This window comes from Erythrolamprus reginae, chromosome 4 (assembly GCF_031021105.1).
Source record: "Erythrolamprus reginae isolate rEryReg1 chromosome 4, rEryReg1.hap1, whole genome shotgun sequence".
NCBI classification, from domain to species: domain Eukaryota; kingdom Metazoa; phylum Chordata; class Lepidosauria; order Squamata; family Dipsadidae; genus Erythrolamprus; species Erythrolamprus reginae.
The window spans coordinates 113,705,674-113,728,146 of NC_091953.1; the positions used below are offsets into that span (position 1 = coordinate 113,705,674).

General features: G+C 43.8%; 1 protein-coding gene across 1 annotated transcript in view; it reads right to left on the reverse strand.

Annotated features, from left to right (window-relative positions):
- Positions 1-10,924: 10,924 nt before the first annotated feature.
- Positions 10,925-22,473, reverse strand: part of POGLUT2 (protein O-glucosyltransferase 2) — a 30,876-nt gene continuing 19,327 nt past the window's right edge. The window contains exons 8-11 of the mRNA XM_070751246.1: positions 21,416-21,625; positions 16,759-16,848; positions 12,781-12,885; positions 10,925-11,114 (exon numbers count right to left, since the gene is read on the reverse strand). Coding sequence (XP_070607347.1) covers positions 11,097-11,114; positions 12,781-12,885; positions 16,759-16,848; positions 21,416-21,625 — 423 coding nt within the window. The 3' untranslated portion in view covers positions 10,925-11,096. The remainder of the gene's footprint in view (positions 11,115-12,780; positions 12,886-16,758; positions 16,849-21,415; positions 21,626-22,473) is intronic.

The window sequence follows — 22,473 nt, forward strand, 5'->3', positions numbered from 1 at the left end:
TAAATAAATAAATAAATAAATAAATAAATAAATAAAGAAAGAAAGAAAGAAAGAAAGAAAGAAAGAAAGAAAGAAAGAAAGAAAGAAAGAAAGAAAGAAAGAAAGAAAGAAAGAAAGAAAGAAAGAAACCAACCAACCAACCAACCAACCAACCAACCAACCAACCAACCAACCAACCAACCAATCAATCAATCAATCAATCAATCAATCAATCAATCAATCAATCAGCTCTTTTTCTGCTAATCTTGAGCAGGTTTTTTAGATAAGGGTAGGATTAATGATATAGAGATGGTGAAATAGATGGATTATCTATGTCTGTCTGCCTGCCTGCCTTTCTACTATTCATATAAATCAACAAATTCAATCATGAGCTCTTCCTGGTTTCACAAAGATGACAATTTCTTGAAATGAAAGAGAGAAAGTAATTGCTTGGTTCGGTGATAACTACAGGTGAAACTTGAAAAATTAGAATATCGTGCAACAGTTCATTTATTTCAATAATGCAACTCAAAAGGTGAAACATAATATATGAGAGAGATTCATTACATGCAAGGCAAGATAGTTCAAGCTGTGATTTGTCATAATTGTGATGATTATGGGGTACAGCTCATGAAAACCCCAAATCCACAATCTCAGAAAATTAGAATATTACATGCAATCAATAAATTGTATACAGATTGTATATAGAACAATATCGGACCTCTAAAAAGTATAAGCATGCATATGTAGTGTTCTGCCGGGCTGATAGGAACATCCTGAAAATTCAAGGATACAAATTTCAGACACACACATGTTTGAAAATTCAAAACAATGTTCTTTATCACAAAAGTCAAAATAAACTAAGCACTCTTTTTGTATTGCAAAGAGCACTCTTCCCAAAACAACCGGGTAGTCTGTACAATGTCCCTTAAGCAGTCATTAAGTACTTAGCCAGCAGCTGTGGAGTAACTTCACACCCCTTCTTCTTCCAACGAAGGGAGACACACACACAATCATTGCTCTGCTTTGGTTTCAAAGGCGTGAAAAAGCAACAAAGTCCAGCACACAAGATTCCTGACGAAACTGCAACAGAAATTCTTCCACAACAACCAAGCCCACATGCTGCTATTTATAGCAGCAGCCCTAATTACTGGAGCCCCACCTAAACACAGGTGGCCTCCCTTATTTCCTGTAATATGTTCTTACTTGGTCTCTTCTACGCATAATTCTGCGCTTGCGTGGGTCCAAAATGTCATCATCTGAATCTATAGAAGATAAGGAAGATTGACTGCCTTGGCTGTGTGCCAAGCCCTCCTCTGCAGAGTCACTCTCACCTTCTTCTTCGTCCGAGGAAACTAAACTCTGCACTGATTCTGTCGGCAGTAACACAGGCCTGTGACATGTTGAAGTTCCCCCTGCATCCACCTCCCCATTCCCTGGGGCAGGAGCTGGGCCAGAGCCAACCACAACATGTAGTAAGTACTTGATTTGGGCCCCTTTTGCAGTAATTACTGCCTCAATGTGGTGTGGCATAAAACTATCAGTCTGTGGCACTGCTGGGGTGTTATGGAAGACTAGGATGCTTCAATAGCAGCCTTCAGCTCTTCTGCATTGTTCGGTCTCATGTCTCTCATGCTTCTCTTGGCAATGGCCCATAGATTCTCTATGGGGTTCAGATCAGGCAAGTTTGCTGGCCAATCAAGCAAAGTAATTGAATTGTGCTTGATTGGTCAGTTCCAAACTGGACAGTCATTGAACCAGGTTTTGGTGCGTTTGGCAATGTGGGCAGGTGCACGTCCTGCTGGAAAATGAAGTCAGCATCCCCATAAAGTTCAACTATGGAATGAAGGAAGAGGAAGATTTGTTGCATTGCATTCTTTCCTATGGCATACTGCTCCATTCTTTTGCTTGATGGACAGGTAGCAGTGACTCTGGGTGGTGTATAGTTCTGTCACAGGATTAGAACTATCACAGGACTACAAAGCATTAGAACAATCAAAACAACGTTGTTTGGCGGGACCCAGGGGAAGAGCCTTCTCTGTGGCAGCCCCGGCCCTCTGGAACCAACTCCCCCCAGAGATTAGAATTTCCCCCACCCTCCTGGCCTTTCATATGCTCATTAGAACCCACCTCTGCCGTCAGGCATGGGGGAACTGAGATACTCTTTTCCCCTGGGCCTTTACAATTTATGCATGGTATGTTTGTATGTATGTTTGGTTTTATAATAAGGGTTTTTTTTAGTTGTTTTAATATTTGAGTGTTACATGCTGTTTTTTATCACTGTTGTTAGCCGCCCCGAGTCTACGGAGAGGGGCGGCATACAAATCCAATAAATAAATAAATAAGAGGAAGAGGAAGAGGAAGAGGAAGAGGAGGAGGTCATTATGTTAACATCTGTGTTGCAAAGAACTGTAGCTGCTGCCAAAGTCAGTTCCAACCTCTTAAGTGCTGACAAATGCGGCCAAGCTTGTTAGAATATTATAACTTAATAGTAAGAGAGTCTATAAAAAGAAACACTTAACTGAGAAATCTAAATGTCAAGCACCTCAAAACAACTTAATTAATTTATGGAACAATAAGCAAAAATTAAGAAGCTGTGAGTTCTAGTGGACAATCATTTAAATATGAGCCAGCACTATGTGCTGCAGATGCCAAAAAAGCCAACACAGTTCTAGGCTGCATAAACAGATGGATAGAATCAAATTCACTTGAAGCATTAATACCACTTTAAAAGGCCTGGGTAAGGCCAAACTTGGAATACTGATGAATTCCTAAGCAGGGTGGGTGATCATGCGACCGAGTATTTTGGGTTACTCCAATCAAACTGGTGCCAAACTGGTCTAGGTAGAGATTAAGGATTTGGAGAATCATGGCATTTGACTCAGGGGTGGGCTTCAAAATTTTTAGCAAGGGTTTCTCTGCCCAGTTGTTGGATGGGCGTGCGTGACCAGTAAGGGAACCCACCAGGTACGAATGGGATCCGCGATCTCTCATAGGTACTGTTTTTGAGCCAAATTTCACCTAATGGCATTGGGCCAGAATACATCCGGAACCGCCTTCTACCGCACGAATCCCAGCGGCCAATAAGGTCCCACAGAGTTGGCCTTCTCCGGGTCCCGTTGACCAAACAATGTTGTTTGGCGGGCCCCAGGGGAAGAGCCTTCTCTGTGGCGGCCCCGGCCCTCTTGAATCAACTTCCCCCCCAAGATTAGAACGGCCCCCACCCTCCTTGTCTTTCGCAAATTACTCAAGACCCACCTTTATCGCCAGGCATGGGGGAGTTAAGATATTCCTTCCCCCTAGGCCATTACAAGTTATGCATGGTATGTTTGTGTGTCTGTTTGGTTTTATTATAAGGGGTTTTAGTTGTTTTATTAATTGGATTGTTACATGCTGTTTTTTATCATTGTTGTTAGCCGCCCCGAGTCTGCGGAGAGGGGCGGCATATAAATCCAATAAATTAATATATACTTGTACCTTCGTTTTTTTCTGCCCGATTATAAAACCTTGCTTTTCTCCACATTAAATTTCACGTTGTTGGATACTGCATTTCGTGTTGATGTCTAACAAGCATCCAGCACAAAATGCATTTGCATATAGAGAAAATGAGTGGCATGGCATTTATCATTATGATCAAGGAATACAAAATAGGTTCAGCGTTCAGTCATTTGGCACTAAGCAACTGAGCTCAGAACCACATTTGTTCAGGCAAGGAACAATTCATTCTTGCATTGTTAACATCTGATTCTTTTTTATTGCCGTGATTTACAGTCAGACTTTCTGGATCACTAGGTTTGCAAGGCTATAAAAAGAAAATGGGCGACTATGCAGAGATATGTTAGAACAGTAGGGATATATTGCCATGTATACCGTGCAAAGCTGCAGCCCTATAGCCTTTTATCTGGCAACACGTCTATCAAACACTGTAGGACAGTGATGGGAAACCAATGGGACAGGGGCCACAGGTGGCATGCAGAGCTATATCTGCCGGCACGCGAGCAATTGCCCTAGCTCAGCTCCGGCACACATATGTGCACTTCGGCTCACAGGAAGGTTCTGGGAAGGCATTTTCTGGCATCGGACCAGAATACCTACAGGACCCCCTTCTGCCGCACGAATTCCAGCAGCCAATTAGGTCCCACAGAGTTGGCCTTCTCCGGGTCCCGTTGACTAAACAATGCCATCTGGCAGGACCTAGGGGTAGAGCCTTCTCTGTGGCAGCCCCGGCCCTCTGGAATCAGCGCTCCCCGGAGATTTAACATCCGTAAGATGTTAAAGACCCATCTATGCCGCCAGGCATGGGGGGACTAATCCTCCCCAATCTTTCTGACTCTAGCATTTGAGAATGGTGTGATTGTGTAGAATTGAATGGGGTTTTTTTTAGTAATAATGGGTTTTTAAATTAGCTTTAATATTGGAGTTGTATCATATTGTATTTTGTTGCTGTTGTGAGCCGCTCCGAGTCCTCGGAGAGAGGCGGCATACAAATCTAATAAATTATTATTATTATTATTATTCTGGAGGGCATCTGGGGGGGATGGGCTCCATTTTCACTGGCAGAGGGCAGCAGGAGGCCAAAAACCAGGATATCTGCGAGACCACCTTCTGCCGCATGAATCCCAGCGGCCGGTTAGGTCCCACAGAGTTGGCCTTCTCCGGGTCCCGTTGACTAAACAATGTTGTCTGGCAGGACCCAGGGGAAGAGCCTTCGCTGTGGCGGCCCCAAGCCTCTGGAACCAGCTCCCCCAGAGATTAGGATTGCCCCCACCCTCCTCACCTTTTTTAAACTCCTTAAAACCCACCTCTGCCGTCAGGCATGGGGGAACTGAGATATCTCCCCTTGCCTATGTAGTTTAATGTATGGTATGTTGTATGTATAATTTTTAAACAATGGTTTTTTTAGACTTTTAATGTTAGATTTATTATTATAGACCTTTAATATTAGATTTGTCACTGTATACAGTTTTTATCACTATTGTGAGCCGCCCCGAGTGTCTGCGGAGAGGGGCGGCATACAAATCTAATAAATAATAATAATAATAATAATAGTAATAATAATAATAATAATAATGTCTATGCTTGTACTCAGCTGCTGCAAAAAGATCGCACAGACTGACTACAAGCATAGACATGATGCTGTGGCACAGATGATCCACTGGAACTTGTGCCGGAACTACCATTTACCAGTGGCAAAGAACTGGTGGGATCATAAGCCCGAAAAAGTGGTCGAAAATGAGCAAGCAAAACTACTGTGGGACTTCCGACTTCAGACTGACCGAATTCTGAAGCATAACACACCAGACATTGTGATCATGGAGAAAAAGAAAGTATGGATCATCGACATCGCAATCCCAGGAGACAGCAGAATTGAGGAGAAGCAGCTAGAGAAATTAGTGAAATACGAAGATCTAAAAATCGAGCTGCAACGACTCTGGCATAAGCCCGTGAAAGTGGTCCCAGTGGTACTTGGCACGCTGGGCGCAGTGCCAAAGGATCTCAGCGGACATTTGAAAACCATCGGAATTGACAAAATCTCCATCTGTCAATTGCAAAAGGCCGCTTTACTGGGATCTGCAAACATAATTCACCGCTACATCACGCAGTCCTAGGTGCTTGGGAAGTGCCCGACTGGTGATGAAATACGAAATCCAGCATAGTGATCTCGTTTTATTATTTTTATTTTATTTATTTATTATTTGGATTTGTATGCCGCCCCTCTCTGAAGACTCGGGGCGGCTCACAACAAGTGAAAAACAATCCAATACAATCCAATTAATTAAAAATATTACAAGTTTAAGAGAATCCCCAATACTAACATACACACATACAAGCATACCATATATAACTTCAACGTGCCCAGGGGGAGATATTTAGTTTCCCCATGCCTGACGGCAAAGGTGGGTTTTGAGGAGTTTACGGAAGGCAGGAAGAGTAGGGGCAGTTCTGATCTCCGGGGGGAGTTGGTTCCAGAGGGCCGGTGCCGCCACAGAGAAGGCTCTCCCCCTGGGGCCCGCCAACCGGCATTGTTTAGTTGACGGGACCCGGAGGAGGCCCACTCTGTGGGACCGAATCGGTCGCTGGGATTCGTGCGGCAGAAGGCGGTCTCGGAGATATTCTGGTCCAATGCCATGAAGGGCTTTAAAGGTCATAACCAACACTTTGAATTGTGACCGGAAACTGATCGGCAGCCAATGCAGACTGCGGAGTGATGGTGAAACATGGGCATACCTGGGTAAGCCCATGACTGCTCTCGCAGCTGCATTCTGCACGATCTGAAGTTTCCGAACACTTTTCAAAGGTAGCCCCATGTAGAGAGCATTACAGTAGTCGAACCTCGAGGTGATGAGGGCATGAGTGACTGTGAGTAATGAGTCCCGGTCCAGATAGGGCCGCAACTGGTGCACCAGGCGAACCTGGGCAAACGCCCCCCTCGCCACAGCCGAAAGGTGGTTCTCTAATGTCAGCTGTGGATCGAGGAGGACGCCCAAGTTGCGGACCCTCTCTGAGGGGGTCAATGATTCCCCCCCCAGGGTAATGGACGGACAGATGGGATTGTCCTTGGGAGGCAAAACCCACAGCCACTCCGTCTTATCCGGGTTGAGCTTGAGTCTGTTGACACCCATCCAGGCCCCAACAGCCTCCAGGCACCGGCACATCACTTCCGCCGCTTCGTTGACTGGGCATGGGGTGGAGATGTAAAGCTGGGTATCATCGGCATATTGATGATACCTCACCCCATGTCCTTGGATGATCTCACCCAGCGGTTTCATGTAGATGTTAAATAGCAAGGGGGAGAGGACCGACCCCTGGGGTACTCCACAAGGGAGAGACCTCGGAGTCGACCTCTGACCCCCCACTAACACCGACTGCGACCGGCCAGAGAGGCAGGAGGAGAACCACTGAAGCACAGTGCCTCCCACCCCCAACCCCTCCAACCGGTGCAGAAGGATACCATGGTCGATGGTATCGAAAGCCGCTGAGAGATCGAGGAGCACCAGGACAGAGGATAAACCCCTGTCCCGGGCCCGCCAGAGATCATCCATCAACGCGACCAAAGCGGTTTCCGTGCTGTAACCGGGCCTGAAGCCCGACTGCTGGGGACCTAGATAATCGGCTTCTTCCAAGGACCGCTGGAGCTGGAGTGCCACCACCTTCTCGACAACCTTCCCCATGAAGGGAAGGTTGGAGACTGGACGATAGTTGTTAAGTACTGCTGGGTCCAGGGAAGGCTTCTTGAGGAGGGGGCGCACAAGCGCTTCTTTATAGAGTGATGGAAAAACTCCCCTCCCCAAGGAAGCGTTGGTAATCTCCTGGGCCCAGCTCCGTGTCACCTCCCTGCTGGCCGAGACCAACCAGGAGGGACACGGATCCAGTAAACAGGTGGCGGAACTCACAGCTCCAATGGCCTTGTCCACTTCATCAGGTGTCACCAGATCAAACTCTTCCCAGACAGGTGGACAAGTACGTGCCCCAGTCACCTCGACTGACTCGTTGTCAGCCGACTCTGTTTTACAATTGGAGTCGAGGTCGGCCCGGATCTGAGCGACTTTATCAGCGAAAAACGTGTTAAACTCCTCGGCACTACTCTGCAAGGGCTCCCCAACTCCCCCCTGGTTAAGAAGGGAGCGGGTCACCCTAAACAGAGCGGCCGGGCGGGATTCCGCTGATGCAATCAAGGCGGCATGGTACGCGCATCTTGCCGCCTTGAGCGCCACTTTGTAAGTCTTAATAAAAGCTCTTACAAGTGTTCGATCAGATTCAGACCTACTCTTCCTCCATCGCTTCTCTAGACGTCTCTTTTGGCGTTTCAACTCCCGGAGCTCCTCGTTGAACCATGGAGCTCTACGGGGTCTAGCGCCACGGAGAGGTCGCAAAGGCGCAATCCGGTCGAGAGCCTCCGCAGCAGCCGTATTCCAGGCCTCCGCAAGAGACTCTGCCGAACTGTGGATGAGTGCCTCTGGAATAACCCCAAGCGCCGTCTGGAAACCCTCTGGATCCATTAGGCGTCTGGGGCGGAACATCTTCATTGGTTCCGCCTCCCTGCGGGGAAGGATTGGAGCCAGGAAGTCAAGCCGTAGTAGAAAATGGTCTGACCATGACAAAGGCACTGTTTCTAAGCCCCTTAGTCTCAGACCATTGCTCAGTTGCTCGGAAAGGAATACCATGTCAGGTGCGTGCCCCCCCTCATGAGTTGGACCCCGTACTACTTGAGTCAGGTCCATGGCTGTCATGGTGGCCATGAACTCCTGTGCCAACCCCGAGGTTTCGCCGAGTGACGGCAGGTTGAAGTCCCCCAAGACAATGAGTCTGGGGAACTCCACCGCCAACCCGGCTACCTCCTCGAGTAGCACAGGCAGGGCTTTTGACACGCAGCTGGGAGGCAGGTACGTGAGAAATAAGCCCACCTGAACCCCTAAGTCCAACCTCATCAAGAGTGACTCGCAACCCGCAATTTCCGGAGCAATGAGTCCACGTAGGCAAAGGCTCTCCCTGGCTATAATAGCCACTCCTCCCCCCCTTCCCTGGGGTCGAGGTTGATGCCATATCTGAAACCCAGCTGGGCAAATTTCGGAGAGAGGAACACCTCCCTCCGGGCCCAGCCAGGTTTCAGTGATACATGCCAGGTCGGCCTCCTCATCCAGGATCAAATCCCGGATGAGGAGAGCTTTATTTACCACCGACCTGGCATTAAGGAGCAGCAACCTGAGTCCAGGGCCAGAGTTACACTCATCACCAGTACCCAAGATTGGGCTCACAGAGTTGGAACAAGGGACCGTTATTAAGCAACGGTCTCTCGTTCCCCTGGAACGGCTAACTCTGTGACCCCCGCCATATCTGCCTCTCCCCAGCAACACAGGGATATTCCGGCCCTCTGCCACCCCAGAGATCAGTGCCCCTTCCTCCCCTGCCTCCCGAGCGTCAGGTGGGCCAATTCTGTCACTCATACTACTGTCACTCATCCCATCCATACCATATTCCCACCCACCCCAACCATCACACTCATACTCATTCATTCCATATACAGCATTGAATCTACTCCAGTCATCCATTAATTAGAAACCCCCCCCAATATTAAAAGAGGATTAAATTAATAATAGATAAAAATGCTGATAGAATATAGCACAATATAATACATATAAATAGAATAAAAAGTTCACAAGATTAATAATTGATAAAATAGTATAAAATGTTAAAAAATGGTATAAATCAGTTCTTAATATTAATTATTAGCTAATCGTCGGTTAATCAATCGGCCCAGGTGTAGTGTCTTTATAGGTCTTCAATATAACTTAGATCTTTAAAAAGTCTTAAAAAGCTGTTGTTGTTGTCGTTGGCTGTGTTGTACTGACATAATAATAATAATAATAATAATAATAATAATAATAATTATTATTATTATTATTATTATTATTATTATTGTTGTTGTTGTTATAATAATAATAATTATTATTATTAATAATAATAATAATAATAATAATAATAATAATAATAATAATAATAATAATAATTATTATTATTATTATTATTATTATTATTATTATTATTATTTAAAATAAACGGGGCTGGGGAAGGGTGTTTTCACCCTCCCCAAGCTCCAGGGAGGCCTCTGGAGTCTAGGGAGGGTGAAAAACAAGCCTACCAGGCCCACCAGAAGTTGTGAAATGGGCTGTTTCCGGCCTTCAGAGGGCCTCCGGGAGGGCAGGGCAGGCAATTTTCACCCTCTCCAGGCATTGAATTATGGGTGCGGGAACTCCCACAGGCGCGATAAGGCGCACGTGCTTTCGGCACCCAAGGGGAAAAAGGTTCGCCATCACTGCTGTAGGATTTAGCTGTGAATGTTTTTCATTGACGTAACTTGGATGAAACGGACTCTAAAAATGCCCTGTGCCCTAATAGGTATGAGTTTTCTAAAAGGCCAGATTCTTTTCTCTTTTAAAAAAAAAAATTTAAATTTATTTTATAAATGTGATATACAAGACAAAGGAAAAAACATACATAAAAACATATATATACAACATTTGGGAAATGAAAGTTTCCCCCCCTTTTTTTTTTTTATATTTGATCAGAGAATTACACTTCTTTTACATAATATTAATTTTTGAATTCTTTTATTTGACGTTGCTTTGCATAAATTTTTATTTATTTATTTCTTTTAGCCAATCATAAAATTTTGCCCATGTTTTATAGTTTTCTGATTCTTCTTTTCCCTCTAATCTTTTGGATAACCTGTCCATCTCCGCACAGTCTAGTATTTTTTTTTAATTATTATGTTTTCTTCCGGTATTTTATCTGTTTTCCACTGTTGGGCATATACTATTCTGGCAGCTGTTAGTATATGTATAACTAGGTATCTTACTTCTTTTTCTATTTTTTTATTAAAAATACCCAATAAATATAATTCTGGGGTTTTTTTCGATTTCTTCATTTGCTATTTCTTTTAACCAATTTGTTATTTTATTCCAAAACTTTTTTGCCTGTGTGCATGTCCACCATTGGTGGTAGAACGTGCCTCTTTCTTTTTTACACTTCCAACATATTGGAGAGGTTTTTGGGAACATTTTTGCAAGTCTTTCTGGCGATAGGTGCCACCTGTAGAACATTTTTAATTGGTTTTCCTTGAATGCGGTCGGTCTTGTCATCTGCCAATTGTTAATCCATAATTTTTCCCATTTTTCTAGTTCAATTGTCAGATTCTTATTGGTCCTTTTTTTAAACATGGAACTGTGTGTGCTCACCTGCTGATTGCATGGCTGGGTTTCCAATGGGGCATGGATCAGTAGCAGTTCACGGACCAGGGATTGGAGACCTCTGACATCCATTCAGTTTCACCATACTTAGAAATATTTTACCAACAGAGATTTAAAAGATGAGTCACTATATCCTAACTGTTTTGAAATAAAATTATAATTACTAGAAATTATGTTAAAATAAAAACGACTATAAATTTATGGAAAGAATATTTATTTATTTATTTATGTAAAAAAGAGCTTATAAAAAGCAACGTTGCATTAATACTGCACAAAAGAGGGCATCCAGATGACTTCACTCTCAGTAACTTATTACCCTCAGAAGGTGATTAGGTAAATATTTCCATCCACGAGTTTTCCTCTGTTTCATCACAGTTCTTCTTTGACCTGCAAATAAGAAGAAACTTGGGCATCAAAGCTTGCAATATAGATTTATTTAACTTTGTGTGTGTTTTAAATGCAGTGGTGCCTCTACTTAAGAACTTAATTTGTTCCGTGACCAGGTTTTTAAGTAGAAAAGTTTGTAAGTAGAAGCAATTTTTCCCATAGGAATCAATGTAAAAGCAAATAATGCGTGCAAACCCATTAGGAAAGAAATAAAATCAAGATATAATAAGGATAAACAAATACCAGGTATAGCAAATTCCACCCAAACTCTAGACAAGATCTTAACAGGAAACGCTGAAAAACAGATAACCAAACTATACCAGATTTTACTAGAACACGAGAAAGAAAAAGAGATGATTAAAAATCCAATGTTAGCCTGGGAGAAAAACCTACAAAGAAAAATCCATATAGCAGAATGGGAGAAAACATGGAATACAATAACCAAAATTACCCTATCATCAGCCTATAAAGAAAACTATTACAAACTATTCTACAGGTGGTATCTACCACCGGCAAGACTTGCCAAAATTTACCCAGCACTACAAAATGTATGTTGGAAATGCAATAAAGAAAAAGGAACTTTCTTCCATATGTGGTAGTCCTGCCCTAAAATCCAAAAAATTTGGGAAACAATTTACAAATGGTTAAAGGAAATCACGAAGGAGGAAATAGAGTACTCACCGGAGGGGATGCTCCTCGGAATTTGGAAAAAATCTTACTCGAAACAAACCCTTTTTTTAGTGACTCACATAAATACAGCTACAAGAATTGCAATTGCGCAAACATGGAAGAACAAACAGACCCCCAATGTAAATTTAATAATAGAAAAAATATATACATGTGCAGAAATGGATAAATTGACAAACCTACTTAAGGGAAACAGAATCAACGAAACTAAAAGCATGTGGAACAATTGGCACGAGTGGATTCAAAGGAAAAGATTTGTATAACCTTATACAAAATAGCAGTACAAACCTTAAAAAAAAAATATGAAAATACCATTTGAATGTTTTTACCCTGTTTTGCATTGCATAGTATTAAGTTAATATTATCCATACAACAACTGTAACCGGTAAAAAAGTTGGATAAGACCTGTAAACTGCATAAACAAATTGTGATATATGTATCTATAAAACAATAAAAAGATTTGCAAAAAAAAAAAAAAAGGAAAGAAATAAAAGCTCGGAATTTGGGTGGGAGGAGGAGGAAGAAGAAGAGGAGGAGGACAGTCACTGCCAAAGGAAGAGGGTGAGGTGAGGGGAATCAAAAAAATTCAAAACTTTAAAGCTTAAAAAAAAAAAAAAGAGGGACTCTGAGGCAGCGAGGAGGAGCACACGCCTCTCATACACCTGGCGCGAGGCTGCCTACCATACACTGCGCCAGAGAGAGAAACTCAGGGGGAATGGCAGGAAACTGGCCAGGCCTTCGTGCCACTCTCTAATTTCACATGGCAGGGTTTAGCTTATTTATATCTTGAGATTCAGTTTAGATGTATTAGAACCTTTCTTTCTTTCTCTCCTGGTACATGAAAAGCAATGAAAAATTCCATTTTGGCCCGGAGACATTTGTGTTGCGAAGCTAAGAGTGGCATAACAGTGTTCTCATTAACGTCAGGTCAGCATACCCAACACCCAACTTCTAAAATATTAACTTGTACATGCTATACCTTTGTTCGGTGGCAATTACAGGGGAAGAGGTCATCATCAGGCTGTGGCACTTTTTCCATGCCATCTCTCACTTTGGGATCGCTCACTTGTAGTTTGGCATATTCCTAATGAATAAAGTAACCATTAATGTAATGCACAGAGAGGGAAACTTGATCTACTACATAAAATAGTTGTAAGGATAAAAACGAGGAAGAAGAAAATTAGATATACAGTGGTACCTCTATATACGAGCTGCTCCACATGCGAGTATTCCAAGTTACGAGCCACGACGCGAGCGAAATTTCTGTTCGACACCCAAGCTCAAATTCGGGATACGAGCCGAGCTTCAGGATGCTACCGCTAGTTGGCGCATCGCCTCTCTGACCCAGAATCCCCTTACTTCCGCTTATCTCGGGCATTGGCACATGTTAGCGCGCATGTTAGTTTACAAGTTAACAAAGTGTATATTTTTACAGTGTTATACCATTTAACTATGGAATTGTTGTTTTGTTTATGTTTTTGATAGTTTAAGAAAGTGTTGTTTACGTAGCCTACAGTACACAGCTGCACTCGTCTGTCACCAAGGTAAGGTTATTGTACCGTGTTTTATATATTTTCTTATTGTATTTTGTATACAGTCATCCCCCGTTTATTGCGTCCCCGACCATTGCGAACAGGGTACTTCGCGATTTTTCAACCCGGAAGTCAAAATACCATCTACGCATGCGTGCCCTTTTTTTTTTCTATGGGCACGCATGCGTAGATGGCAACTGGGAGATCAGCTGCTGGGCAGCTTCCCTGTGTCTTCCCCTCTTGCTGGCATCAGCGAGGAGTTTCCCCACCGCCCACGCAAACTCCTCGCTGCCGCTCGCCCGCCCTTCGCCTGCCCACGCTATTCGCTCCCCCTCTTGCTGGCGGGAGGGCGAGAAGCCCTCCCCAGCACCCGCTCGCCCGCCCTTCGCCGCTCGCCCGCCCTTCGCCCTGGCGGAGAAATTCCAGCCCCCACCTGGTCCCGCCCGATCCTCCTCCCTGAGGCAGCTCGCCCTCCCATGGCCGCTTCCTCCACCCTCCATCGCAAGCCCTCGCCACCGCAGCCAACGCGCGCTGCGATCTTCAAGCCCGGCTCCTTTCGGCCCAGCATCCCGGGCAAAGCAGCTGCCTTCCGTGACTGAGCCTGGCTGGCCCGGAAGATCGTAGCGCGCGTTGGCTGCAGCGGTGGCGACATTGCTGCCGGCTTGGCTTCGCTCGCTCGCCGCTGAGGAGCCGAAGATTGGGGGGGGCGCGGCGAGCGAAGCCAAGCCGGCAGCAATGTCGCCACCGCTGCAGCCAACGCGCGCTACGATCTTCCGGGCCAGCCAGGCTCAGTCACGGAAGGCAGTCGCTTGGCCCGGGATGCTGGGCCGAGAGGAGCCGGGCTTGATCCGCTGAGCCTGGCTGGCCCGGAAGATCGTAGCGCGCGTTGGCTGCAGCGGTGGCGACATTGCTGCCGGCTTGGCTTCGCTCGCTCGCCGCTGAGGAGCCGAAGATTGGGGGGGGGCGCGGCGAGCGAAGCCAAGCCGGCAGCAATGTCGCCACCGCTGCAGCCAACGCGCGCTACGATCTTCCGGGCCAGCCAGGCTCAGTCACGGAAGGCAGTCGCTTGGCCCGGGATGCTGGGCCGAGAGGAGCCGGGCTTGATCCGCTGAGCCTGGCTGGCCCGGAAGATTGTAGCGCGCGTTGGCTGCAGCGGTGGCGACATTGCTGCCGGCTTGGCTTCGCTCGCTCGCCGCTGAGGAGCCGAAGATTGGGGGGCAGCGCGGCGAGCGAAGCCAAGCCGGCAGCAATGTCGCCACCGCTGCAGCCAACGCACGCTACGATCTTCCGGGCCAGCCAGGCTCAGCGGATCAAGCCCGGCTCCTCTCGGCCCAGCATTCCGGGCCAAGCGACTGTCTTCCGTGACTGAGCCGGCTTGGCTTCGCTCGCTCGCTCGCCGCTGAGGAGCCGAAGATTGGGGGCGGCGCGGCTCTTTTAAAACATCGCCGCCGACATAGGAGGCTTGCTAGCACCCCCCCAAACCCGGGTTGGGGGTTCGGGGGGGTGCTAGCGAGCCCCACATGTCGACGGCGATGTTTTAAAATAGCCGCGCCGCCCCCCAATCTTCGGCTCCTCGCTAGCGCTGCGGAAGTTTAAAACACCATCTGCACATGCGCAGATGGTGTTTTTACTTCCGCAGCGCTACTTCGCGAAAACCCGCTCGTTGCGGGGGGTCCTGGAACGGAACCCTCGCAACAAGCGGGGGATCACTGTATTGTATATTGTATTTCTCTTTTTATTATTTACTTTATTGTTTATTTATACGTGTTGCATGTATATTTATTAATTAAAAACATGTCTTTTTTCATAATTTAGGTTAACTTTGGGACTTTTTTGAGGGCTGGAACCAATTAGAATTATTTGCATTAATTCATATGGGGAAAATTCGTTCGAGATACGAGTTGATCTACTTACGAGCTCAGGTCTGGAACGAATTAAACTCATATGTCGAGGTACCACTGTACAGTAGTACCTCTAGATACGAGCTGCTCCACATGCGAGTATTCCAAGTTACGAGCAGAGAGGCAAGCAAAATTTCTGTTCTACATGAGCTTAAATTCGGGATACAAGCCGAGCGTCCACTAGGTGGTGCAATAATTCCATTTTTTCCAGTTATCTCTGGGCGAAAAGCCAAATCTAAATGAATTGGTTCGAGATACGAATTGATCAACATACGAGGTCGGCTCTGGCACGAATTAAACTCGTATGTCGAGGTACCACAGTATTGTCTTTGCTCTTAGGACAGAATGTGGGGATTGATGGAATTAATAAATGAAGGTAATCAAAAACATGGAGACCTCTTGGAGTTCTCCACTCACAAAGACTTGTTGCCATCATGCAAGATCTTTCAGTGAAAGCTATGACAATTAATGTCAAGAATGGAGAACATTTTTCACCAAAAGGTGACTCTACATCTAATGATAATATTACTAGTATAGGTTGATAATCCATCATTCACAGATAAAAGAACTCAACACTTTTCTTAAAAAGTATCCATTTGCTATTGAGGTCCAATAACTTTTTCTGGAGTTCTACCTAACTATTGAGATACACTTAATTAATTAGTGGGGTCAAATAAAAAATAAATAAATAAAACTGTTAAACCTGTTATTATTTTCTACTAGAAACATAGAAGACTGACGGCAGAAAAAGACCTCATGGTCCATCTAGTCTGCCCTTATACGATTTCCTGTATTTTATCTTACAATGGATATATGTTTATCCCAGGCATGTTTAAATTCAGTTACTGTGGATTTACCAACCACGTCTGCTGGAAGTTTGTTCCAAGGATCTACTACTCCAAGGATCTACTACTCTTTCAGTACTATAAGTTTTCTAAAAAAAATCAGCTCCAAAAGGATGAAATAAATATTTTCTTTTGAGCAATTTTTACTCTTCAAAATGCTACAGAGCCAAGAATCAATTTGCTTTTAAACCTAGGAGTGCTGATCATAATATTAGGAAACCCTGGCGTAAAATTTAACAGAAGCCTAATATGCTTACTTGAAAGTAAATAATGTACGTTTATTGTAATGTGTGTTTATTGTAATGTAATGATAGTAAATAATGGAAGTGATGCAATATATTTCAGCAAAGATTCTCCCCCCTCAAATGAGAATTATTGAAATTAACATTAAAGCTGTAAAGCTTTTCCATTCATTTTTACACACATGGGTTTTTATATTTTTTCATGTGTTATTTTTCATTCCCTGCTTTCACAAATTACTGGGGATATAGAAGAGGCTTCAATAAGCTTATGCATTTGGTAGTTTCACTTTATCATAGAGAAATGAAACAACTCAAGACAAATAGTGCCATAACTGTTAGCAAAATGAAGTACTGATTTTTAATGCTAGGGCCCATTGTTAATCCCCTATCTCAGGATATTTCAATGTTAAATTCAACAAAAGAAAGATAAAACTGACCTGAAATAGTTTGAAATAATAACAGAATATATGATCTCCCATGAGGGTGTTTCTTGCAAATTCTTGTCCAGTTTTTGCAATGTTCTTTGCCTACCAAGAGGAAAATTGAGGTGGGGAGACAGATGGAATAAATACTGAATTAATGTATTTTCATATTTAAACTTTAGTTTTCCTAAATTTCCTTTTCCAACCATTCCCTATCTACATATTAATCAAGTTTCCAATTATCATAGTTTAAAATAAATCAAACTGGAAGAGTTCTTGAAAAAGAAATCTCAAAAAACTAGCATTCCTTAGTTAGCAGTAAGATTTAAGATTTATTAGATTTGTATGCCGCCCCTCCCCGAAGACTCGGGGCGGCTCACAACAACAACAATGCAATACATAGAATATAAATCCAATAAAGTTTAAAAATGAGATTTAATGATAGCAATAGTGGAAAATACATATAGCTCAAAGTTGATCTGTGGGGTTCTTGGTGATAGTTCACGACCATGCCATTTATCGGAAATCCTTGACTTACAACAGTTCATTTAGTGACTATCCAAAGTTACAACGGCCCTGAAAAAGGAGACTGAGAAATGTTTTTCAGTTACAACCTTTGCAGCATCCCAATGATCATTTGATCAAAATTCAGATGCTTGGCAACGGCTTCATACTTATGACCGTTGCTGTGTCCCAAAGTCATGTGATCATCACCTCCAGGTTCAACTACTTCAACGCTCTCTACATGGGGTTACCTCTGAAAAGTGTTTGGAAACTTCAGATCGTGCAGAATGCGGCCGCGAGAACTATTGTGAGGTTACCTAGGTTTGCCCATGTGTCTCCAACACTCTGTGGCCTGCACTGGCTGCCGATCAGTTTCCGGTCACAATTTAAAGTGTTGGTAATGACCTATAAAGCCCTTTATGGCATCGGACCAGAATACCTCTGAGACCATCTTCTGCCGCACGAATCCCAGCGGCCGATAAGGTCCCACAGAGTTGGCCTTCTCCAGGTCCCGTCGACTAAACAATGTCGTCTGGCGGGACCCAGAGGAAAAGCCTTCTCTGTGGCAGCCCCGGCCCTCTGAAATCAACTCCCCTCAGAGATCAGAACTGCCCCCACCCTCCTTGTCTTTCGTAAATTGCTTAAGACCCACCTTTATCGCCAGGCATGGGGGAAATGAGACATCTCCCCTAGGCTTATACAGTTTTATGTATAGTATGCTTGTGTTGTATGTTTTTAAAATAATGGGGGTTTAGATTTTTTTTTTAAATATTAGATTTGTTCATTGTACACTGTTTTATTATTGTTGTGAGCTGCCCCAAGTCTGCGGAGGGGCGGCATACAATTCTAATAAATTATTATTAATTATGATCGGTGCCGCCCAATGTCATTCACTGAGATGGGAGGCTATAAAAATTGAACTAACTAAATAACTAAATAAATAACCAAACCATCTAACATGGCTATAAACACGAACAAGAAAATGCCAGCAAGCTCACAGCGTAGAAGAAGGCCACAATAATGATCCCAAATGAGAATTACGAATCAAAAACTAGACTCAGTTTTACATGATGAGACAATCTTCCACGAATCAAGCTTAACTCATCGGACTTGATGGATGCATTCATATGGTTGGGGACTGCCTTCTTTTTAGCAATGTTTTGACTCCTGGGCTAGCCTACAGACCTGGTATTTCTGGCTATCTTCCATCAAAATACTAACCAAATCTGATCTGCTTATTTCCAAAGCCCATACTAAATCAGACAGATGCCGTCATCTGCTGAAATAAATATAAAACAGTGATATCATTTCAAGATGGGGGAAAAAAAGTTCCTTTAGGCCTGATGTTCCGGAATAAATAAAGTGTTCGGAAACTTCAGATCATGCAGAATGCAGCTTCCCCAGGTATGCCCATGTCACACCAACACTCCGCAGTCTGCATTGGTTGCCGATCAATTTCCGGTCACAATTCAAAGTGTTGGTTATGACCTATAAAGCCCTTCATGGCATCGGACCAGAATATCTCCGGGACCGCCTTCTGCCGCACGAATCCCAGCGACCGATTAGGTCCTCGAGAGTGGGCCTTCTCCGGGTCCCGTCAACTAAACAACGTCGGTTGGCGGGACCCAGGGGAAAAGCCTTCTCTGTGGCGGCCCCGACTCTCTGGAACCAGCTCCCCCCAGAGATTAGAACTGCCCCTACCCTCCTTGCCTTTCGTAAACTCCTCAAAACCCACCTTTGTCGTCAGGCATAGGGGAACTGAGATATCTCCCCTGGGGCTATACAATTTATATATGGTATGTTTGTATGTATGTCTGCTTAATAATGGTTTTTTAAAAAATATTTTAAATTGTAAATTATTAGATTTGTCATGAACTGTTTTATTGTGTTGTGAGCAGCCCCGAGTCTACGGAGAGGGGCGTCATACAAATCTAATAAATAAATAAATAAATAAATAAATAAATAAATAAATAAATAAATAATAAACACACAGGATGGGATGAGGAAGAAAACTCCGCTCACATTACAGAATACCAAATTCGAAGCACTTTCCAGTCTTAAAATGATAATTTGGATAGTTCTTGCCATGCTAATGAATTAATGGCCGGTACATAATAGTTCTGTTTATTTGCTTGTTTCAACTTGGATGCTGACCAAGGAACTTCATAATGATAGTCAGGGTACAAATAAGCAATCAAATCATATTAGAAACCAGTCAATGTAAATTGTAAAGATACAAGCCACAAAGTGCAGTCAGGCAGTAGGAAAAGCAAGTACAATGCTTGGCTGCATAGCTAGAGGTATAACAAGCAGGAAGAGGGAGATTGTGATCCCCTTATATAGAGCGCTGGTGAGACCACATTTGGAATACTGTGTTCAGTTCTGGAGACCTCACCTACCAAAAGATATTGATAAAATTGAACGGGTCCAAAGACGGGCTACAAGAATGGTAGAAGGTCTTAAGCATAAAACGTATCAGGAAAGACTTAATGAACTCTATCTGTATAGTCTGGAGGGTAGAAGGGAAAGGGGGGACATGTTCGAAACATTTAGATATGTTAAAGGGTTAAATAAGGTTCAGGAGGGAAGTGTTTTTAATAGGAAAGTGAACACAAGAACAAGGGGACGCAATCTGAGGTTAGTTGGGGGAAAGATCAGAAGCAACATGAGAAAATATTATTTTATTGAAAGAGTAGTAGATGCTTGGTTGGTAAATCCACAGTAACTGAATTTAAACATGCCTGGGATAAACATATATCCATCCTAAGATAAAATACAGGAAATAGTATAAGGGCAGACTAGATGGACCATGAGGTCTTTTTCTGCCGTCAATCTTCTATGTTTCTACGGTCTAAATCGGGGTACCAAACTCAATCTCATTGAGGGCCACATCAGGGTTGTGTTTGACCTCGAGGAGGTGGAGTGGGCATGGTCAGCTTGACATCACTCACGTTGGGGCACTCGTGGTGGCCTGAGAGTGTGCCAGCAGGCTCCCGAACTCCATTTTCAGCTGTGATGGCTTCCTGCAACACTCTTCCAGTAAAAATGGAGTTCTGGAGGGCCATGGAAGCTCCGTTTTCGGCTGCGGCGGCCTCCTGTAGTCCTCTGCCAGTGAAAACGAAGCTTGGGAAGGTTGCCTCCCAAGCACCATTTTCGCTGGCAGAGGCACCATGGGCCGGTTTTTCCAGGACAGCCCGTTGGCCAGATCTAAGCATTCCACAGGCCGGATCAAGCCCTGGGCCTTGAGTTTGACACTCCTGATCTAAAGTAATTCTGAATAGTCAGATTCCTCTGAATCACAGCCTGTGCTTTGCATTCAGAAAGCTGAGGAGGGAACAATTTCTGCCTCAAACCTTGGACGCCACTGCCAGTCAAGATTAATAACAGTTTCTGAAATGTTCACATCACAGCTATCATTGGCAACTTCTACAGGATAAACTAAATATAACCAACTGCCCTCTTTGCGAGTTACACAATAATCATCTTTCATAATACCAAACTATATAGATTTGTATTATGGCAATCAACGGATTTTTATTAATTAAAAAGCTATAAAGCCCTTCATGGCACCGGACCAGATTATCTCAGGGACCGCCTTCTGCTGCACAAATCCCAGCGACCAGTTAGGTCCCACAGAGTGGGTCTTTTCTGGGTCCCGTCAACTAAACAATGCCGCTTGGCGGGACCCAGGGGAAGAGCCTTCTCTGTGGCGGGCCCGGCCCTCTGGAACCAACTCCCCCCAGAAATTAGAATTGCCCCCACCTTGTACGTTGTACCTTGCCTTTCGTAAGCTACTTAAAACCCACCTCTGCTGCCAGGCATGGGGGAACTGAGATATTCTTTCCCCCTAGGCCTTTACAATTTATGCATGTTATGTTTGTTTGTAGGGATGTTTGGTTTTACAATAAGGGTTTTTTAGTTGTTTTAATATTGGATTTATATTATGTTTTTTTATTACCTAGGCCTTTACAATTTTATGCATGGTATGTCTATATGTATGTTTGGTTTTTATATTAATGGGTTTTTAATCGTTTTTAGTATTGGATTATTATTGTACGCTGTCTTATTATTGCTGTTAGCTGCCCCGAGTCTCCGGAGAGGGACGGCATTCAAATCAAATCAAATCAAATCAAATCAAAAACAAACAAATAAATAAATGCATTTTTACCTCTTCGTCATGATCTTTCGCCCACTGCAGTTTTTCAATAAGATCGCTCAGGTCACTCTTAAATGGAACAAAGTGCTTCCAAGGTTGTAATTCGTTATAAAAATGTTCGTAGTAGATGGAATCCTGCTTCAATACTAAGCTGTTTCCTGCCAGCAAGTATGGTAGCCGATATGCAGCCACTGTGCCATCAATATTAATTTGATATTTAGACTGCAAAATACAAACCATATACCATTAATAAAGATATCATTATACTGGAGGTTCTTACCACATCCACCCAAGAATTAAACTCTTGACAAAGGTTTGTGGAATATTTGGGTAGAGGATATTCCACAGATAGAATCACTCCACTCATTATTTGATTATCAAACTTTAAATTCCTATTGGAAGTGTGGTAAATAAGGAGCTTTTAACCAATTAAGTTCTCTTTAGCACAGGGACAAAAAAATGCATCCATAAGATTTAAGTTTCACAATACCCTGACTTAAATTACAAGTCGGGGTAGAGAACCTGTGGGACTCTAAATTATACCCCATTACTCATCCGTTCTTGCCACAGAGAATAAGTAGAGATGATGGGAATGAATATGACATATGTAAGGGCTGTAAGTTATTGAGCAAAGATAATGTATCTCTTGATTTTAAAAATGCTACCTTTATTAATAGCAATCAACTATAAAACCAAATAAATCAAGTTTCCGATCAGTTTCCGATCACAATTCAAAGTGTTGGTTATGACCTATAAAGCCCTTCATGGCACCGGACCAGATTATCTCAGGGACCGCCTTCTGCTGCATGAATCCCAGTGTCCAGTTAGGTCCCACAGAGTGGATCTTCTCTGGCTCCCATCAACTAAACAATGTCGCTTGGCGGGACCCAGGGGAAGAGCCTTCTCTGTGGTGGCCCCGACCCTCTGGAACCAACTCCCCCCAGAGATTAGAATTGCCCCCACCCTCCTTGCCTTTCGTAAGCTACTTAAAACCCACCTCTGCCGTCAGGCATGGGGAAATTGAGATCCTCTTTCCCTCTAGGCCTTTACAATTCTATGCATGGTATGTC